At 51.6% G+C, this 19,440-nt stretch overlaps 4 protein-coding genes across 4 annotated transcripts; 2 read left to right on the forward strand and 2 right to left on the reverse strand.

Annotated features, from left to right (window-relative positions):
- Nucleotides 1-559: 559 nt before the first annotated feature.
- On the forward strand, nt 560-10,194 carry VTN00DRAFT_10301 (uncharacterized protein; the record flags this gene model as incomplete). Its single annotated transcript, XM_069426943.1, has 3 exons — nt 560-9,596; nt 9,649-10,065; nt 10,154-10,194. The coding sequence occupies 3 exons, from the start codon at nt 560-562 to the stop codon at nt 10,192-10,194; spliced, it is 9,495 nt and encodes a 3,164-aa protein (XP_069284063.1).
- A 743-nt stretch (nt 10,195-10,937) lies between these two features.
- On the reverse strand, nt 10,938-13,280 carry VTN00DRAFT_10302 (uncharacterized protein; the record flags this gene model as incomplete). Its single annotated transcript, XM_069426944.1, has 1 exon — nt 10,938-13,280. One exon carries the CDS (start codon nt 13,278-13,280, stop codon nt 10,938-10,940), a length of 2,343 nt encoding a protein of 780 aa, XP_069284064.1.
- A 415-nt stretch (nt 13,281-13,695) lies between these two features.
- Nucleotides 13,696-14,800, forward strand: VTN00DRAFT_10303 (uncharacterized protein; the record flags this gene model as incomplete). The annotated part of the gene is made up of 3 exons (XM_069426945.1): nt 13,696-13,825; nt 14,139-14,613; nt 14,710-14,800. The coding sequence occupies 3 exons, from the start codon at nt 13,696-13,698 to the stop codon at nt 14,798-14,800; spliced, it is 696 nt and encodes a 231-aa protein (XP_069284065.1).
- A 1,093-nt stretch (nt 14,801-15,893) lies between these two features.
- VTN00DRAFT_10304 (uncharacterized protein) lies at nt 15,894-19,017 on the reverse strand (the record flags this gene model as incomplete). Its single annotated transcript, XM_069426946.1, has 5 exons — nt 15,894-18,254; nt 18,305-18,570; nt 18,628-18,699; nt 18,758-18,838; nt 18,906-19,017. 5 exons carry the CDS (start codon nt 19,015-19,017, stop codon nt 15,894-15,896), a joined length of 2,892 nt encoding a protein of 963 aa, XP_069284066.1.
- Nucleotides 19,018-19,440: the final 423 nt, after the last annotated feature.

Genomic DNA, 19,440 nt, shown 5'->3' on the forward strand with positions numbered 1-19,440 from the left:
ACGTCACTTGCCCTCCTGGAACCCGGTCCACGGCGGGCGTTTGAATCCAACGATCTGCGCTGCCTCCGGTGTCTGGTTCAGAGACGGTCAAGGAAAACGCTACACTTCCCCGGATGCTCGACGTTGCCTCGTGCAAGCAATTGGATGACCCCCGTCCTTGATATCCAACCTCTGCGCTGACAGCTGTCAATTCTCAACCCGACGGCTTCTGCCCGTCATCTCCCTCAGTCACAGCTGGCAGGTCTCATGCGGAGTAGGCAGCAGCTTGGGTAAGCTCTTGGATCTTGCGTCGCACGCTTCCCCGGAGTGGACCCGCTGGATGGCTATGAATCAAGTTCGTCGCGAGACTACCGTATGCTCGCCAGTGTCCTACAAGGTTTGATGTGCTCGTCCTTCTTCAGTGAAGGTAGTACTGATGGGCCTTCTATCTCAGACAGTCTGGCTGACAAGAGAGACTCATCCAACTCTGGAGTTATCTATTTGAAGCGACCCCTGAGCAACTGTACCGCGATATAAAACGTTCTCCCCCCGGCCTGGGTGACGGCCCCATACCGCAACCATGTTGGAAGGCTTGGTTGCGAACCTGCTCAATCGCTTTTTGGGCATGTACGTCAAGAACTTCGATGCCAAGCAGCTCAACATCGGTATCTGGTCCGGCGATGTAAAGCTTCGCAACCTCGAGCTGCGGCGGGAAGCCCTTGATCAGCTACACTTCCCTCTAAACGTCGTCGAGGGTCATCTCGGCGAGCTTACGCTATCCATACCGTGGTCTAATCTGAGAGGGAAACCCGTCCGGGTCGACATTGAGGATGTCTTTCTTCTGGCAGCGCCGAAGGAGGATGCGGAGTATGACCCAGAGGAAGAGGAAAGAAGAGCACATGCTATCAAAATGGAGAAACTCGAGAGCGCGGAGCTACTGAAGGAGCGCAATACAGAAGGCATGAGCCAGGAGGAGCAACGGAGAAACCAGAGTTTTACTCAGAGCCTTATCACTGCTGTTGTGGATAACCTCCAGATCTCCATTAAGAATGTGCATTTTCGATACGAGGACTCCATCGCCTCACCTGGCCATCCCTTCGCCGTTGGTGTCACTCTTAAGGAGCTCAGCGCTGTCAGCACGGACTCCGAGTGGAACCCAACCTTCATACAGTCCACATCTGGTACAACACATAAGCTGGCTGTTCTCGGTGCGCTTGCGGTCTATTGGAACACCGATGCAGAGCTCTTGGGTACCGGTCGAGGGTCAGACATTGGAGCGGAAGCGCAAGGGATAAGCCACGATGAACTGATGGCAAAGCTCAAAGAAGGGATCGAGGTTACTGATCACAGTCAATACATGCTTCGTCCCGTAAGTGGCCGTGCTGGTCTGGAGCTAGACAAGACCGGAAAGCCTGATAGACCAAGAATCAAGACGCGGTTGCTATTTGATGAGCTCGGGTTTGTTTTGGACGATGATCAGTATCGAGATGCACTGATGCTTGTGGACCTTTTCCATTACTTCATTCGCCACCAGGAGTACAAGAAATTCCAACCGAAGTGTAGGCCGAAGGAAGATCCTCGAGCTTGGCTGAAGTTTGCTGGACAAGCGGTGCTCAGCAAGATCCACGATCGGAATCGACGATGGTCATGGGATTACATAAAGGAGCGGAGAGACGATCGCATTGCCTACATCAACCTGTTTAAGAAGAAAAAGAGAGAGGAACCACTATCCCCGGATGAGGCCAGGGAGTTGGACAGACTGGAACGGAAGCTCAGTTACGAAGATCTCCGGTTTTGGCGATCCCTGGCGAGGAATCAGCTGCGGAAAGAGAACGTTGGAGTTAAGAAACCTGCCAGACAGCAGACCTGGTCTGAGTGGATATGGGGCACGAAGAAGGAGGAAGACGAGTCTACCACAATGACCGAGGAGCAGCGGCAGGAGCTCTACAATGCAATCGACTGGGATGAAAAGAAGGCCATTACCGAAAGCGTGGATCTTCCGAGAGAGTCAATTAAGATCCAGGTCAACTCAAGTCTCAGAGCTGGAAGCTTCACCTTGAAGCGTGATCCTCATGGGAAGGCGAATGAAATAATGAAGTTTGTGTTTGACAAGTTCAGGGCTAAGGCCCTACAAAGGCCCGATTCGTACTTCCTCGATGTGGACCTAGGAGGTCTGAGAGTGTATGACGGGACAACCGAGGGAAGTCTCTTCCCTCAGATTGTCAGAGTCAAGGATTCTGTCTCAAGTCCAAAGATCGAAGACTCTCAGGATCAGGAGCTGGCCTCTGAGAGTAGCGCGGATGAGAATGAAGCCGAAGATAGCCTGTTCCACCTTCAGTTGGAGAAGAACCCTCTCAACAGTGATGCAGACTCGGCAATTAACCTCAAGCTGAAGAGTATTGAAGTGATCTACAATCCAAAATTCCTTGTCGAGGTCGTCAAATTCTTCAAGCCTCCAGAGCGACATATGGAATCAATAGGGGCGCTTCTGGACACGGCAGGAGCCACTGTCGAAGAGATCCGACAACAGACGCGAGCAGGATTGCAGTTTGCCTTGGAAGAACATAAAACGGTCGACGCTCATTTTGATATCCAAGCTCCTTTGATCATCGTCCCGGAGAGCATCACAAGAGAGAGTTCGATGTGCTTGATCCTCGACGCTGGTCACGTCAGTGTCAATAGCGAGCTGGTCGACAGGGAGACTATTAAGGATGTCCAGTCTAAGCAGAAAAGACCGTACAACGAGGAAGATTTCAAACAGCTCGAAGGCTTGATGTATGACAAGTTTTTGCTTAAGCTTGATTCTACCCAGGTGCTTATTGGTCCTGGAATTGAGGCCACCAAGTCTCAATTAATCTCCGGTGCGACCTCGAGGAATCTGCACATCATTGACCGTATTAATGTGGATTTTGTCTTGGAGCTTTGTATTGTTCCCAAATCAACCGAGCTTACGAGAACTCGTATCTCTGGCCATCTCCCCGAGCTACATGCCTCTATGTCCGACAAAAAGTACAAAAACTTGATGAAGTTGATTGACATTGCTATTCCACGCTTTGACGAAGGGGACGGAAAAGTGGACACGCAATCAGAACAGCAATCAGGAAAAGGAGGAAGTACATCAGAGACCAGACCACGGTCATCATCCTTTCAGCCCTCGAATCGAGAACTTCCCGTTGTCGATGAGGATTCCGATGTTGAAGAGGCCAAGAAGGAGCAAGAAGCAAAGAAGACAGATATGCCGATTAATCTGCATCGACGAGAGTTCGAATTTAAATTTACCGTTGGCAAGCTTCGCGGTTCACTGTTTCGCGCTCATCCGAACGACGACAAAGCCGACCAGCTACTGGTCGAGTTGGTCGCTGAAGGATTTGAGTTGGACTACTATACACGACCTTATGACATGGTCGCTGAAATACTTCTAAAATCCCTGAGTATGGATGACTATATTGAAGAGAATCCGGTTCCTGAATTCAAGCAAATTATTTCCTCCAAAGGATTCAATGCCGAGGAAGACAAAGACCTGTTTCATCTCAAGCTCGTTCGAGTCAAACCTGAGTCCCCTGAATTCATGTCGACATTCGAGGGCGTAACCACGAATCTTGACATATCAGTCTCGACAATCAATCTCGTCGTCACTAGGAAGACTCTTCTGACGCTTTTGGATTTTATTCTCCTCACATTTACGAGTCCAGAACAGCCAAAGCAGATCGAAGAGCAGGCCGACAAGGCTATTCAGGAAAAGCCGGCGGAGACTCAAGCGCAACAAGAAGGCGGAAAGATTCGTATCAAGTCAAATCTGAAGAGTATTGCGTTAATTCTTAACAACGATGGTGTCAGGCTTGCCACACTGAGTCTGAACACAGCTGATGTCGGTATCTTCCTCGTCGGCCGTGCCATGCAAGTGCAGTCCCGGATCGGTAGCCTGACCTTAATTGACGATGTCAATGTCGGTGCTTCGGAAGATTCACCTCTTCGGAGACTGCTGACTATTGAGGGAGAAGATTTCGCGGATTTCAAGTACCAGACATTTGATCCCGAAAGTGAAGACTATCCTGGCTATAACTCAGAGGTTTTCCTGAGGTCCGGCTCCATCAAGATCAACTTTCTGGAAGAGCCCTATCGGAAGATCATTAATTTCCTGGTCAAATTTGGCAAGATGCAGGCGATTTTCAATGCGGCTCGTCAAGCTGCAGCAAATCAAGCAAATCAGTTGCAGGAGAATGCCTCGCGCATGCGGTTTGATGTCGTGATCAAGACCCCGATCCTTGTATTCCCACGAGTCATGAAAGATGAGCGTCCTCGAGATTCGATCACTGCTCATTTGGGTGAGATATACGCTAGCAACACCTTCGTTCCCTTAGACGATGCCAAGGAGAGTCCAGCAGTCAATATGATCTCTGCTGGTATCCGCAATATTCGTCTAACTTCGAATTTCCATTTCGAAGGAGATGTGAGTGAAGAGCTGGAAATGATTCAAAAAGTGAACCTTGACTTCAGCATATGCTATCTGGAGCATCAGCCGAACCTACCACGTCCTGATATCGAGGTCGAAGGCTCTATGTCTCCAATAAACCTTAGGATATCACAAAATCAGCTCAAGTTCCTGCTGGAGCTATCGAAGACGATACCTGGTGCTTTCTCTCCTGACAGCGAACAGCAGGAAATGGAAGCCATGCAGGCTCTACCCTCGACAACGACGGAGCCGGTGAAACAGGCGGTATCGAAAGCAACTAAAGAGAAACCAGCATATCCAGCCCCAGATACTGGCGCTGATCAGGAAACGTGGGTGAAACTCGATATGATATTTAAGGTGGACAGCATTGGCTTGGAGCTTATCCTTGCCAAGGATCACGAGCCAGTTGGTCGTTTGGAAGACTCAAGCTTATCTAAATTTTCGCTCAACGACACGAGGGTCAAGCTGCGCATGTTGACAGATGGTGCCTTGGAATCGGAACTCCTGATCCATTCGTTCTCGATCCGGGACAGCCGCACGAATGATACCAACAAATTTAGAAAGATAATGTCTCTGATTAACAATGATGTCCAGCAGCAATTCATTGCTAGTGTCTCAATTTCTCCTGGGCCAGACAAACACCTCATTGCTATGCTTACCATCGACAGCCCGCGGATTATCTTCGCTTTGGATTACTTGTTCGCTTTGCAATCTTTCGCAAGCGCGGCATTTGCGACGGAGGAACCGACGGAAGTCGAAGAGGCTGACCAAACACCATCAGAATCCGATGCAGGCTCTAGTGTTATTGTCAGCACAGATAAATCCACACCCGTATCCTCAAACGGTGATGCCTCGTCGAAGAATGGCCGGATGACAGTATCTTTCAGAGCAAACATTGTCGACGCCCAGATCATTCTGATAGCGAATCCAACCATCTCAAACACAGAAGCCATAGTTCTCGGGACAAAACAGGTGCTCTACTCTCACCAGAACGTCTCAACCCTGCAGATAAACAAGGTTGGCATGTTCTTGTGTCGCATGGATAAGTTTGAGACTAGCAGACTAAGAATATTGGACGACTTCACGGTTGAGATGTCCTTGGATAACCGTCCGCAGGACAAAGGCTCAACGCTGACCAGTATCGACGTGCATGTTGAACCTTTGGTCCTGCGTTTGTCCCTGAGAGATATTCTCATTGCGACTGAGATTGTGAACAAGGCATCCGAAATGACGAATCGGGGCCAGAATGCCGACAGTGGGGGACAGAAAAAGTTGAAGGACAACAAATCGAACAATTCGAAGTCTTCAAAGAATAGATCGTCGGGAGGCAATATGACCTCAACCGCGACTCCCGGGAAAGCCTTGCGAAATGGGAGCGGGGCTGATACCTCAGATCAGAGGCTTGTGCCTCAACGCTCCGCTGTCATAAAGCGGGAAGAGCTGACCGCTCAGATTGACGGTGTCCGAGTCATTCTTATCGGTGATCTACACGAACTCCCACTGCTTGATTGGAGCATCAAGAAATTCACTGTTGACGTTCGAGATTGGTCTGCGGCTATGAATGCAGACACAAGCTTCGATACTTACATCAACGTGTACAATTTCTCGAAGTCGGCTTGGGAACCACTGATAGAACCTTGGCAGCTTGGATTCCACATGGCGAAGGAGCTAAATCCCGAGATCTTGTCAATAGAAGCTTACTCTCATAAGACGATGGAGCTCACGGTCACTTCTGCGACTATCGCTTTGGCATCAAAGTCCTTCCAGTTCCTTAACACTGAGGAAGACGTCCTTTCAAAACCTAGAGGCGCTGACGCACCTTATCGAATTCGCAACTACACTGGCTTTGACCTTCGAGTCTGGGCTGATGTTGGAGCAGAAGAAGGCGGACCGGCAGCGAAGCTCAGTGACGGGGAAGAATACCCCTGGAGATTTGAGGATCCAACGGCCATGCGTGAGAACCTCACTCCCGAAGGCAACGCAGGTCTTGTGGGTGTCAAGCTCGAGGGGAGCGGCTTCGATAGTGTCAATCGTATTCCCGTTATTCGGGAAGGTGAAACACTGTATAACCTCAAGCCGAAGAAGGACAGAATCCTTCATAAGCTGCTGGTGGAAGTCAGACTAGGCACAGACAATGTGAAGTATATCACATTCCGCTCACCACTTCTCGTTGAGAACAACACCCAGATCCCAGTCGAGATGGGAATCTTCAGTCCAGAGGAGGGCCACCTTCTCAAAATCGAGAAGATCCTACCAGGTGACGCTCGACCTGCGCCTGTCGGAGCAGCGTATATGCATTCCGTCGTTCTTCGCCCTGACCAAGGATTTGGTTATGACTGGTCGGATGAACAGTTGCACTGGAAGGACCTCTTGCGACGGCCAACGCGGACAATTACGTGTAGGAGCGACGGACAGTCCCCTCCATTCTACTTCCAGATGAATGCTTCTTATGATGCAAAGGACCCTCTCACCAACATTTACCCTTACATGAGGATTCGGATTTTCGCTCCTGTTGAGATCCAAAATTTGCTTCCTTTCGACTTCAAGTATCGCATTTACGATAAAAATACAAGAAAGGATTGGACCAACTTCCTCCGAAAGGGCGGCGTGAGCCCTGTTCATGTCGTCGAGCTGTCGCACCTCCTGCTTCTCAGTATCGATCTGCAGGACACGGTCTTTAGGCAAAGCGACTTCGCCATCATCAACGGTAATGCACAGGATTTCAGAAGAGAGCATGTGCTTTCACTGAAAGATGAGCGGGGTATCCAGCTGAGACTGAAACTGCATTACTTCAACGTGCCTGATAGCGGTGGTGCTTTCAAGGTTGCAGTCTACAGCCCTTACCTTATACTGAATAAGACAGGTCTGAACATGGAGATTCAGAGCAAGGGTTTCCTCCAGTCTGCAAGGTCGGCTGCCGGTCAAGGGATCAGGACGGACTCGAGGAACGGTGGTCGTGCGCTTCCCTACATGTACTCCTATCCTACGGACGATCCAAAGAACCGGTCTATTTTGAAGATCGGAGACTCTACCTGGAGCAAGCCACAGAGTTTTGATGCACTTGGAAGTACATTTGAGGTTGTCCTACCGGCAAGAATTGGTAGATCTGAATTCCATGCAGGCGTGTCCGTCAACGAGGGTGAGGGCAAATACAAGATGACAAAGGTCGTCACCATCACGCCCCGTTTCATTCTGAAGAACAAGTTGAACGAAGATCTGCTTGTTCGAGAGCCTGGCTCGTCCAATGTAATGAACCTGAACAGCGGAGAGCTTAAACCTCTCCATTTCTTGCGCCAGGTTCCAGAGAAACAGCTGTGTCTCTGTTTCCCTGGTGTAAACAATCAATGGTCTGCTCCTTTCAATATTGCGGACGTTGGAACTATCCATGTGAAGCTAGCCAAGGCGAACCAGCGCCAGAGGCTGATCAAGGTTGATATTATCATGGAATCGGCAACGCTGTTCCTTCATTTCAGCTTCGAAACCCGACATTGGCCATTCTCGATGCGTAATGAGAGTGATACGGAATTCATGTTCTACCAGGCTAATCCCAATGTCGAGGAAGATGAAGAGGACAGAACGAGTGGTTGGAGGCCAATCCGTTACCGCCTCCCGCCGCGCAGCATCATGCCTTACGCCTGGGATTACCCAGCTGCAAAGAACAAGTCGCTGGTTCTGGTGTGCAACGGCAAGGAAAGACATATCAAGCTTGCTGAAATCGGGAACCTGATTCCGATGAGGATCCCTCCAACCCAGCCTGGACAACCTCAGAAGATCATCGATATCAATATCGTTGCAGACGGGCCCACGCAGACCCTTGTGCTGTCGAACTTCAAGCCGTCTAAGAGCATGTACAGGCAGCAGAAGGGACAAACATCTCAGACGAGTGTCGCTACAGGGTTTGAGGTCAAGGAGATGACCTCCGATGTCAACTTCAAGGCTCAGCTACGCCTGGGCGGAGTCGGTATATCCTTGATCAACCAGAATTTGAAGGAACTGCTCTACGTTACATTCCGTGAGATTGAGATCAAGCTGCGGGAGTCAAGGATGTATCAAACCCTGAATACCACTATCAAGTGGATCCAGGTCGACAATCAGCTGTACGGTGGCATATTCCCCATTCTGTTGTACCCGAGCGTGGTTCCCAAGACAGGAAAGGAAATGGAAGCCCATCCGATCTTCCATGCCATGGTTACACGTGTTAAGGATGATTCCTACGGTGTCCTGTATATCAAATATGCGACTGTGCTTCTGCAGCAGATGACCCTTGAACTCGACGAAGACTTCGTCTTTGCAATGATAGACTTCGCTAAGGTCCCCGGTGCTTCATGGTCTGAGGAGCAGGAGGGCAAGCTGTGCGACGAGGATCTCGATATTCCGGAGCCGAAGCAAGAAGATGCCGGTCAAGACGTGTACTTTGAGCTCCTCCACTTGCAGCCTATGCAACTGGATATCTCCTTTATGCGTACGGAACGGGTAAACGTCGAGGACACCATGCAACCTTCGAACCCCTTGATGTTCTTTGTCAACGTCATGACAATGTCCATGGGCAATGTCAACGACGCACCTGTTCGTCTGAACGCTCTGATGCTGGAGAACGCGCGTGTCTCAGTTCCCATGCTCCTTAACAACATCACAACGCACTATACGCAGGAGTTCCTCCGCCAGGTGCACGTCGTCCTTGGCTCCGCTGATTTCCTAGGAAACCCTGTCGGTCTCTTCAACAATGTCAGCTCCGGCGTTGCGGATATATTCTACGAACCGTACCAGGGACTGGTCATGACGGATAGGCCTCAGGAGCTGGGCTACGGAATCGCCAAAGGCGCTTCCAGCTTCGTCAAGAAGTCTGTATTTGGTCTTTCGGACAGTATGGCCAAATTCACTGGAAGCATGTCGAAGGGTCTGGCGGCTGCAACGCTCGACAAGGAATTCCAGGACCAGAGGCGGATGTCGAAGTCACGAAACCGGCCGAAACACGCTCTTTATGGCGTTACATCTGGTGGCAACGCATTCGCTGCCAGCTTGGCCAGTGGTATTGGAGGTCTAGCGCGTCACCCGCTTCAGGGTGCGGAGAAGGAAGGCTTGCAAGGCTTCGTCAAGGGCGTTGGAAAGGGATTCCTGGGTCTAGCTACCAAGCCAGCGATTGGCGCATTCGACCTTGCTTCAAGTTAGTACAATGAGGTCTTTTATAGAAGCTCCTGAACTAACAACCATGACAGGTCTCGCTGAAGGGGTCCGAAACACCACCACAGTCTTCGACCCAGAAGGTCTGGACCGCGTCCGTCTAACCCGCTTCATCGGTATGGACGGCATTGTCCGACCGTACGCGCAGCGGGAGGCCCTAGGCCAGTTCTGGCTCAAGACCACCGACGACGGGAAGTACTTCAACGAGGACTACATCGCGCATTTGGAGCTTCCCGGCCGCGACATGCTGGTCATGCTGACGTACGACCGGATCATGCTCGTGCGCTCCAAGAAGCTCCGCACGGAGTGGGACATCAAGCTCACGGACATACAAACCATCTCCAAGGAGCGCACGGGCATGAGCATCACCCTCAAGGGCGGTGCCAATGGGCCGTTCATCCCCGTGCAGGACGAGAGTTCGAGGAATTGGTTGTACAAACAGATTGCGATTGGTGAGTATTTACGCTTCTCTTCTTTTTCTTCTTCTGCCTCCGCTGCTGCCGAGTAATGCTGAAACTAACCTGTGTCTATCTACCTTAGCTGTGAATGCATTCAACGAGAAGTATAATGCAAAGGGTTGAAAAATTCAAAAAGACGCGTTAATAGTGTCTTGAACTTTTTTTTCTTTCTTCCTACTCACGACGTCATGTGGAAACGCCTAGTTTAAACTATGCATAATGCACGTGCTTTGGTAAAACAAACTTCATAGTGTGCGTGTGTGGTGTGTGCGTGCATAATCACATTCGAGATGCATTGGTTGATTGATTGGCATGGAAAAAAAATGAAACAAGGGTGATAATGACGATGGTTGATGATGATGTTTCTTGAGAGTTGCGATGGAAATGAAATGATGGATTGATGGGATTGGATCAGATCAAATCACCCTTGTCTTCTACTTTTATGATTCATGTTTATGTCTTTTCTTTTTTTTCCCTTTTTTACTTACTTCATTCGTGCAGTATATATGGAATGACTTTTGACTTTTTGTATGTACAGAGGGTATGATGTTCTTTTCTAGGGAGTAGTTTTATTTTTCTTTTTTCAACATCTACGGCAATACAAATAATCTCTTTCCTGTATGGCACGAAACATACTCGGAATGAGAACAGGTAGGCTAACTGAGGTATTATTATCGAATACATAACCGAATCATGCATGTCCTTTCAATTCAATTTCAAAAAAAGGCGTCTGTCCATCGAACGACTATGACATCTTATCTCTCTTTTCCCTCGTAGCATGAAAAAAAAAACCAAAAGTATATACCCGACCTACCCTACACACATACAAATAAGGAAAACAGACAAAATGAAATAAAATAGGTATTTCACTTCCCCTCCGCGCGCTCGACCAACCGATCCTCCAACCCCATCGGCTCCCAGATATCCCTGGCCTTCCTGCTCTGTGCCCACACGACATCCCCCTGGAGGAAGACGACGACGCCACCTTTGCCCGTGGCGCTGGCTGTGATGCGGAACAGGGGCTGGCCGTTCTGCGGGTGCGCCTCGCGCAGTGGGAGCATGATGAGACCCTGCTCGGAGCACCATGCCTCGACAATGTCTTTGAAGGCAATCTCTTGCGGGGGCTTGGGTTTGCGAGGGGGTTTTGCGGCTGCCTCTTTGTCTGGGCGGGGTACAGCGGTTTCGCGTGGTAACTGCTGACCCGGGGCGGGTTCTGGAGGTGGAAGTTCCGCCGCGGCGCGGTCGCCGAGTCGGGACGCGAGGTCCATCATCTGCAGGCCCTTCTTCCACTCGTCGTCGACGACGGTCATGTCGTTGATCTCGGGTGGGATCTGGGACCGCCACCAGGTGAACCACTCGCCTACTTCCTCGTAGTTGGGCTCGTTGGTGAGCCAGATGTGCAGGATGTTGTGCCATTTAGGGAAGAACTCGGCCGTGAGAAGGAGGGCCGTGACGTTGGGCTTGAAGTAGTCCTTCCATTTCAGGACGTCTTCCAGCGCCGTCAGGTCCTGATCCTGAGGATTGATTTCGAATTCGTCCCGTAGATGCCTCGCGAGGCGCGGCAATAGGTGATTCCGCAATGTGACATCGAATTCGGAGCCCAGAGCGTCTCTCCAAAGTTCGATACCACTGACGGGACCTTTGCGCAGATCCCATGTATCCAGCACGACACGGAATTTCCTCTTTGCGTCGGAGAGGAGACCGGTTGCGTGTTTCGGATCCGTGTGCCGTTCGTCCAGGTACTGTAGCCAAGTGAAGAGCCACCACGGGAAGCGTGAGCTCTCCTTCGAGGATGGGTGGCGTCTGCTGCTGCTTCGGGGTTTCCATTCTTTGATGGCGGCGCTCAGCTTGGGAACGACGAGCTGGTCGAGCACGTTAGAGTAGACAAATGACGGTAAAATCTCCTTCCACGCAACAACCAGTGACGTGGCGGGTGAGGGATCATATACATCCCAATCGTTCAGAAGGGCTGAGCGTACTCGAGGCAGCCAGAGTGTATATATCATCGTCTCAAACGGCGATGTGGACTGTCGCACTCTCTCCTCGTCTCCGTCCCTTCGGGATAAGAGAGGCTTGATACGCTGAAGATGCGATACAAGGAATGTAGGGTCCTTCAGAGGCTCCCAGTCCTCCATTGCCTGGCGGAATAGAGGATGGATAGCCCCAACTGCCACCTCCGAGAGTCGATATTCATCAACCACATCGCGATATTCACTTTCCATCAGCACCAATTTGCTCGTCACATCCTCAAATCTCGCCTTCAGGTCATCATCCATGTTGAAGATTTCCAGCGCCGCCACAGCTGAGACCAGCGCTGTGAGCTGGTCCATCTTAACCTGCTGGGCATCCATCTCTTCCACCACCTGAGCCTCCTCGAGCTCAATAAACTTCTTCCTTTCAGACAGTCCTTTCCATTCATCCGCAAACGCTTCAAGGTCGTGTCGAGCACGCCGTGCGATCTTCAGAGCCTCCGCCTCTCCCTGATTAACAAACTCTAACGGGGTCATCAAACCCGCGGTGGACGTCAACACCTTCTGCTCCTTTCCCGTAGCGTCTATCAGTGACTTCAGAACATTCGGGACCTCAAGGCCAGCCGTATCAGCTTCGATCTCCCGAGCAGTCCTGAACCTAGGTTTGGGAGGCCCGGCCGGTGTGCTCGTCCCGCTGCGACCTTCGCGTTTGCGCTCTTCCTTTTTCCTCCGGCGCCTCTGTCGCTCTTCGTCCGAGCTGTCCTCCAGCACCTCACCCCTCAGTACTGCCGCGCGCTTCTCCTCCTCTCGGGCCTGCTTCGTCTTCTCTCGGACGGCACCCAAGCCGACACCCTGCGGCCGTGCCTGTGCCTCGACGGGATTGATAATACCCTGTCCGCTGGCACCCAGACCCTGGCCCTCGACGTAACCCATCTTCGCCATCATGCGCGCTGCGAACGAGTTGCCCCCCAGTATGGATCCCCCCCTGGCGCCTCCACCTCCGCCTCTGCCTCCAGGCTTGGGGGTCCCGGCGTTAGAGTTCGGGTTCATCATGTTGCTCCACGGGCTGCGACCTGCGCTTCCCAGGCCAGTCGACGCCGGGGGCGATTCAGAGCGAGAGGAGGCACGGTTAAATCCGCGAAAGCCAAAGGATGGCCTGGCGTCAGCTTCTTCGTCGGAGCTCATGTCTTCGACCTTGCGCTTCTGGCCCGCGTAGGGCGATCTGGACGGCGAATCCATGTTGGCAGAGCGGCTCTGCTACAACAGAGAAAGAAGAAGAGAAGGACGAAACGCGCTCAACGCGTGCAGCGCAATGCCATCTGGCCTCGGCGAAACGAGCGGACGCGGTGGAAGTGAAGGTGGCGGCGGTGGTGGTTGAGGCTCAGGATAAATCGAGCTCTCAGCGGACCAGCTCCACCAGACCCAAACGGGAAGCAGCCGTGTCGGGGCGGGAAAAACAGGCGGGCCCGAGACGATGACGTTGAGCGACTTGTCTCATCAACGCTTCTCGTCCCTTCTCTCCGATCCGGCGTCTCCTTCTCCCCTCAATTGATCTTCTTTCTCTCTTCCTCCCCTCTCTCTTACCTCCAGGTCAATCATCCTCGATAGCTGTTCCATCCCCCGGTTTATCCGAGCAAAAGCATCCCCATCCACCATGGCTGCTTCCCTTGTTCGTCCCTCCACTGCCCGTGCCGCCCTGCGTGCCGGAGCTTCGGCTACTCGTACTGCTGGTCTCGCCGGCACCAGCTTCGTCCGCGGCAAGGCGACTCTGCCTGACCTGACCTGTATGTTTATGCCCGCCGTTGTTCCCCCTTCTGTGTTGCGATGGGTTTTGAATGTTCCTTGATTACATTGCCCCGCTCCTCATTGGTTGTGCGGGGAATTAATTGTTCTTTTTTGATTGATTTGTTGTTGATGTTGGCGCAAAACTGCTTGTGGAATTTTTTTGTTACAATGACCATTGGAACATGCATGAAATATAAAAGAACTAAACCACCAAAACCATTGAACCCGTTGCATTGAATCCATTGATTTATATAACTGAATTTGACCGCTAAGCGGGAATTGGAAACTGATTTGGGCTAACACACAGACCAGACGACTACGGCGCCCTCGAGCCCGCCATCTCCGGCAAGATCATGGAGCTTCACCACAAGAACCACCACAACACCTACGTGACCAATTACAACACCGCCCTCGAGAAGCTCCAGGAGGCCCAGGCCAAGAACGACGTCGCGGCCCAGATCGCCCTGAAGCCCGCCATCAACTTCAACGGCGGTGGCCACATCAACCACACCCTCTTCTGGGAGAACCTGGCCCCCAAGAGCGCCGGCGGCGGTGAGCCCCCGTCGGGCGCCCTGGGTAAGGCCATCAACGACACCTACGGCAGCTACGACGAGTTCAAGACCAAGTTCAACGCCGCGCTCGCGGGCATCCAGGGCTCCGGATGGGCCTGGCTCGTCAAGGACAAGGAGACCGGCCTGATCGGCATCAAGACCTACGCCAACCAGGACCCCGTTGTCGGACAGTTCCAGCCCCTGCTGGGTATTGATGCGTGGGAGCACGCTTACTAGTAAGTTTCTTTCTCGTCATCATTCCATCCCTTTGCAACTTGATGCCAAGGGAGATATTCTATACCGAACGATACTAACCGCTATCTTGTGTACAGCCTCCAGTACCAGAACCGCAAGGCCGAGTACTTCAAGGCCGTCTGGGACGTCGTCAACTGGAAGGCCGCCGAGAAGCGCTTCGCCGCTTAAGCGAAGAACGCCCCTCCCCCTCTTCTATAGATTAACGTAGCGGCCTCAGCCCTTTTCATCTTTTGTTCAACAAAAAAGTAGAAAAGGGTGTTATGCATTGTATGTCTCTCTAGGATAGTATCTAATGGAAAGATCTATTGAACCTAAGAACCTAAGGAAACTCCTAGAGCTCCTACCATGGTACTTACGTAGTAACTTACCGGGTCACCAATCAAATGCATAGATGGGTCCACCAAACAGGGAAATATCCGTAGGTTACTACTAGATACAGCTCTGACGTCAATAAATTGTTCTAGTTTTTTCAAGCCCATTCATTGGTTATGTTATGGACTATGTTCGGTGGCATGCACAGAAAGCTATCTAGAGAGATGCAATCAAGTCAGGGCTTGAAGGATGCAAAAACGCAAAAGCACAGTACAACAGACGGATAAAGATAAACCAAAAGCAATCGTGAGCCACCCATTTATTTACAAAGGAAATGTGGTCGGATAGACCAAGGTATGTACAAGACGCTCAAAATGGATATGATGACAGCGACGCTCGGAAAGAACACATAGGAAAAAAGACGAGACTGGGAATCAAGTATGAAAAGCCTTTGTTCGGCCTGGGTCATCAAACCGCCCAACCAAGCACGAGGAACGCCATCCCACACAAAGGAAAAAGATAAAAAAAGAGAAAGGCAAAGAACTCAAGGGGAATCTGTTTTCCGTTTCCGGTGCGCATCATGCAGGCCAGCAGATCATGTCAGATAAAAAGATGCAGACAGACAAACAAACAGACAAAGCTCGCAAGAAATGTCCCAAGTAGTACAATCGTGAGGAGTCCTGCAACCATGACACAATACGCCTCGTGTTTGTTCCTTGGAAACGCGCCGAGATATCCCAATGACAAAAAGAAATCGAACGCTCGCTTTTCCGTGGCTGGTCCCAAAAACATGACAATGGCCCATGTCAAATATGTACAGTAGTGCGTGACCAAGAACTCCAAAAGAAACAGCGTGCTAGTCGTCCGTGTCGAAACAAAAGAATGCTCAAGGACTGTGATAATAAAATAAGACATGATCAGTCATCACGCCATTCGTCGTGAGCGCCGCCTAAGGGTTTGTTGTTGTAATGTCATCATTCATAGCAGTAGCAGTAGCAGCAGCAGCCATTGCAAGATTAGAAGAGGGACGGCTCAAAGGTAGGGAGAATCGCTTTTCTTCCTTCTTTCTGAGTGCGCCGATAGGTGAGGACGGAGTCGCAGGTGAGCTACGCCCGGAACCTTTTTGAGTTGCTCCTTTCATCCATCCGAGGATCCCAATCGAACTCCGTCGCTTGTGCTCCGTGCTGTTGGACGTGCTTTGCGACGTGCTTTGTGACGTTCCAGGACGCGAGAACGTCACACGGGCCAAGGGGTTTGACTCGCTACGTTGCCGCGAGATGATACTATTTTCAGTGTCTCGCTTCGCTCCATTGACATATTGGGGAGTAGTGGGGAGAGCAGTGCTAGGACCAGAGCCCATTATACCCTCACTGACCGAATTCACTTTCAGATGCTTTGGGTTACTCAGACGTCTAGTCTTGCGAACCACGGGAGAAGGTGCCCCATCCTTGTCGATTGGATCCGATGCTGGACCCTGTTGTTGCTTCTGAGAGCTACGGCGGCTAAGGAAGAGGGGCCGAAGAGTGAACCGCCGTCGGGATTGAGGCTCAGGACTCGGCTGTGGACTGTTTCCTAACGTGCGCAGACGAAGCGAAGGATTGCGTTGGAGCTGCGACTCTCCAGCACTCGAACGTTTACTGTTGTTGCGAGAGAGAGACGCGCGACTTGGAATTCGTTCCGAATCAGGAAGGATTTGAAGATCAAGAGTAGGCTCTCCGGCTGGAAGCTCATTTTGCATTTTGCTGTCAACTCGTTCCCTTTTAGAGCGAGGGCCAGACTTTGCGGCTTCAAGCCAATCCTCTGGGGTCAAAGGGGTCATAGGGGGTGACGAGGACGAGGACAGTCCAAGTTGCCTCGATACAACGGATTTCAACGAGGACGTAGAATCCTTCTTCCCACTGGCCATAGGCTCTTTGACACCCTCCCCATTGAACATAATATCGCCACCGTAACAGCTTAGTTTCGGGTTGCTCGGGGTTCCAGGACCTAGAAGTCGAGTGGCCTTAGAAGACCCGCGAGCCAGGTATTGGTACGCAGGGAACATGCTAGGAGACTCGTCTCCGGGGATACTCCGGCCATCATGTATGGCATCGCTCGCCGTCATTTCCATGCTCCCCGATGTACCACTAACGGCGGTGCTTGGCCGTGTTGTCATCTCACCTGCAGAACGTGGGCGGCCGAGCTTCCGCCTCAGATACAAAGAAGCCCGATCGTATTGACCTTTCTCAGCAGCGATGCTGCCATTTGACCCGCGGCTCGCACCCGGGTGTGATGTACTCATTGTATCCGGGGTCGGTGGCAGTCTTCCACCGCCGAATATTGGAGCGTCCAGACGTGGAGTATCATGATGATGTGGCTTGGGAGCATACTTGGGCTGGAAGGCGCTCCCTAATCTTCGCACCTGAGCTCCATTGGCCATGTCGGACACTGCTCGATCTCTTGGCTTTGGTGCTGTGGTCTCGAAGACCTCTTCCCGAGGCTGGATCCACTGGTCAATACGAGCAATCTTGCTCTCTTCCTCCTCGAGATCCGACCGGTAGGCTTCCGAGGCTTTAGCGGTCAAGGCTGCGGCCTCAGCTGCGGCCTGACTCGGTAGAACCGGACTGTCATACGGGTCGAAGTAGCTGCACTCACTGAGGATGCTTAGTCTTGGAGACTCCGGCTCGTTGGTCTCATTGGTAGTAGTAGATTGCAAGCTCTCAGTCTTAGTTAGTATACTAGACGTTCTGTGAGATTTGTTGTCGTCGGCCACGTAGAGACTGCGCAGAGCGGCTGTGTTTTTGTTCTCTTCGCGAAGGAAAGATGGTGTCCTTCGCGGGCGACGAGAGCTAGAGGCGTCCGAGCGACTTCGAAGGGAGCCAAGAGAACCTGTGCCTTTTTTCGATGAAGTCCTCTCCGGAATATGAATGGCGAGCCTCGGCTTTGGCGTAGAAAGTTCGGCAGACTCAATCTCGGCCAGGCCGTCTCGAATATGGGGCCGGGCAGTACCTGGCCGGGATTCGTTTCGACCCGCTTCCAATTCCTCTATCCTTGCTTCGAGCTTGCAAATCAGTTCAACTGCCTCTGTAACAGCCTGGTCTCGTTTGTCTAGCTCCAGCCGCAGCTGCTCGTTTGATTCTCGTAATCTCTGGTTGTTCTCTTCAACATCGCGAAGCTCCTCCAATTCATCCTCCAGCTCGCGCATTCTCTCAAGCTCTTCTTCCATTTCCCGCATCCGCTCTACTTTCTTCTCGAGTGCAGCAGTCTGCTGTACGCGATGGAATATCTCAAGCTTGAGGTCGAAGTTAAGCTTGTTCATCTTGGAGACGTACTGGCAGAGCGTTAGACCATATGAGACTAGCATTGTCATTCGGCACTTACCTGATCCATTTCCCTTATTCCCATCTCTCGGGGTTGTTTAAGACCAGCTGACAGGGCTTCGTTGATCTTCCGTTGCTTCTCCGATGCGGTTTCATCCTGCGAGTTCGTAGAAGCCGGCGTGCTTGCCACGCCATTTCCAGCCGCGTAGTCTGACATGGTAGTTCTTCGCGACCGCGATCCACGTGTCGCACGCTGCTCTTTGATCAGATCTTGCAGCAGGGTCGAGGTAGGGTTCACGAGAGATGATGACCCAGAATCCGAGTTTCCTGTAGGATTAAAACCATCAGCATTCTGATGCCATTTATGGCCAACGCACAACGTACGATATTCCCGAGGCGGAGGCGTTGCAGGCTGTCCAGTGATCACCGGTTGGTTCCTTGCCATCCTGGAAATCTCTGTTGGATGGTCAACACCGCTGTTCACGGTAAGGGGAATGAGACAAAAAGCGCCTACCTGTGTTGATCCGCGGTGGAACATTCGCCGACCCCTTGCCATTGACCCTGGAGCGGGAGGATGATGAACCATCAGAACCACCTAAGGATACCAATGAGTCAATTATATCATGCCATGCGGTCCAAAGAGGCGGAACTTGGGTACTCACGAGTCCTCGGGGAGGCATATCTGGTTGGCGATGACACGTCTGGATAATATAAAGCATGTCGCAATGGCGAATTGGTCGTGGCAGAGCCACGACTCTGGTAGTCCCTGTCCATTATGGGTGAACAGTACTACTGATGTGTCTCGCAGACGAGGTACACGCGGGTGGCGCGCGGAGTGGAACGGCACAGCACAACGGATATCGCCAACGGGGCCACAACCCTCATTGGAGGGAGAATCAACTCGTCGAGGACTCAGGTCGTCAAGGCTGGATACCTGAGGTGGGAATTGGCCGTTGTAAAGGGCACAATTCGTAGAGTCGCGCTCAGCTTGCCACACGCGAGGGTGTCAAAGGGAGGAAAGGCGTAAGAAGGAATGCAGATAATGATAGGGCGGTCACAATCACAATCAGCTGCATTAGCGAGTAGGGGGGCAGGGGGAGAAGGTGTGGAGGCAGGCGCAGGACAGCTGAGGATTCTAGAACTGACAGAAGGCTTTTGAAAATGCAAGATGGCTGCTGCTTATCAAAGGGGTGCAGG

The sequence above is a fragment of the Thermoascus crustaceus genome (genome assembly GCF_041956765.1).
Source record: "Thermoascus crustaceus strain CBS 181.67 unplaced genomic scaffold VTN00scaffold_9, whole genome shotgun sequence".
In the NCBI taxonomy this organism is placed as follows: domain Eukaryota; kingdom Fungi; phylum Ascomycota; class Eurotiomycetes; order Eurotiales; family Thermoascaceae; genus Thermoascus; species Thermoascus crustaceus.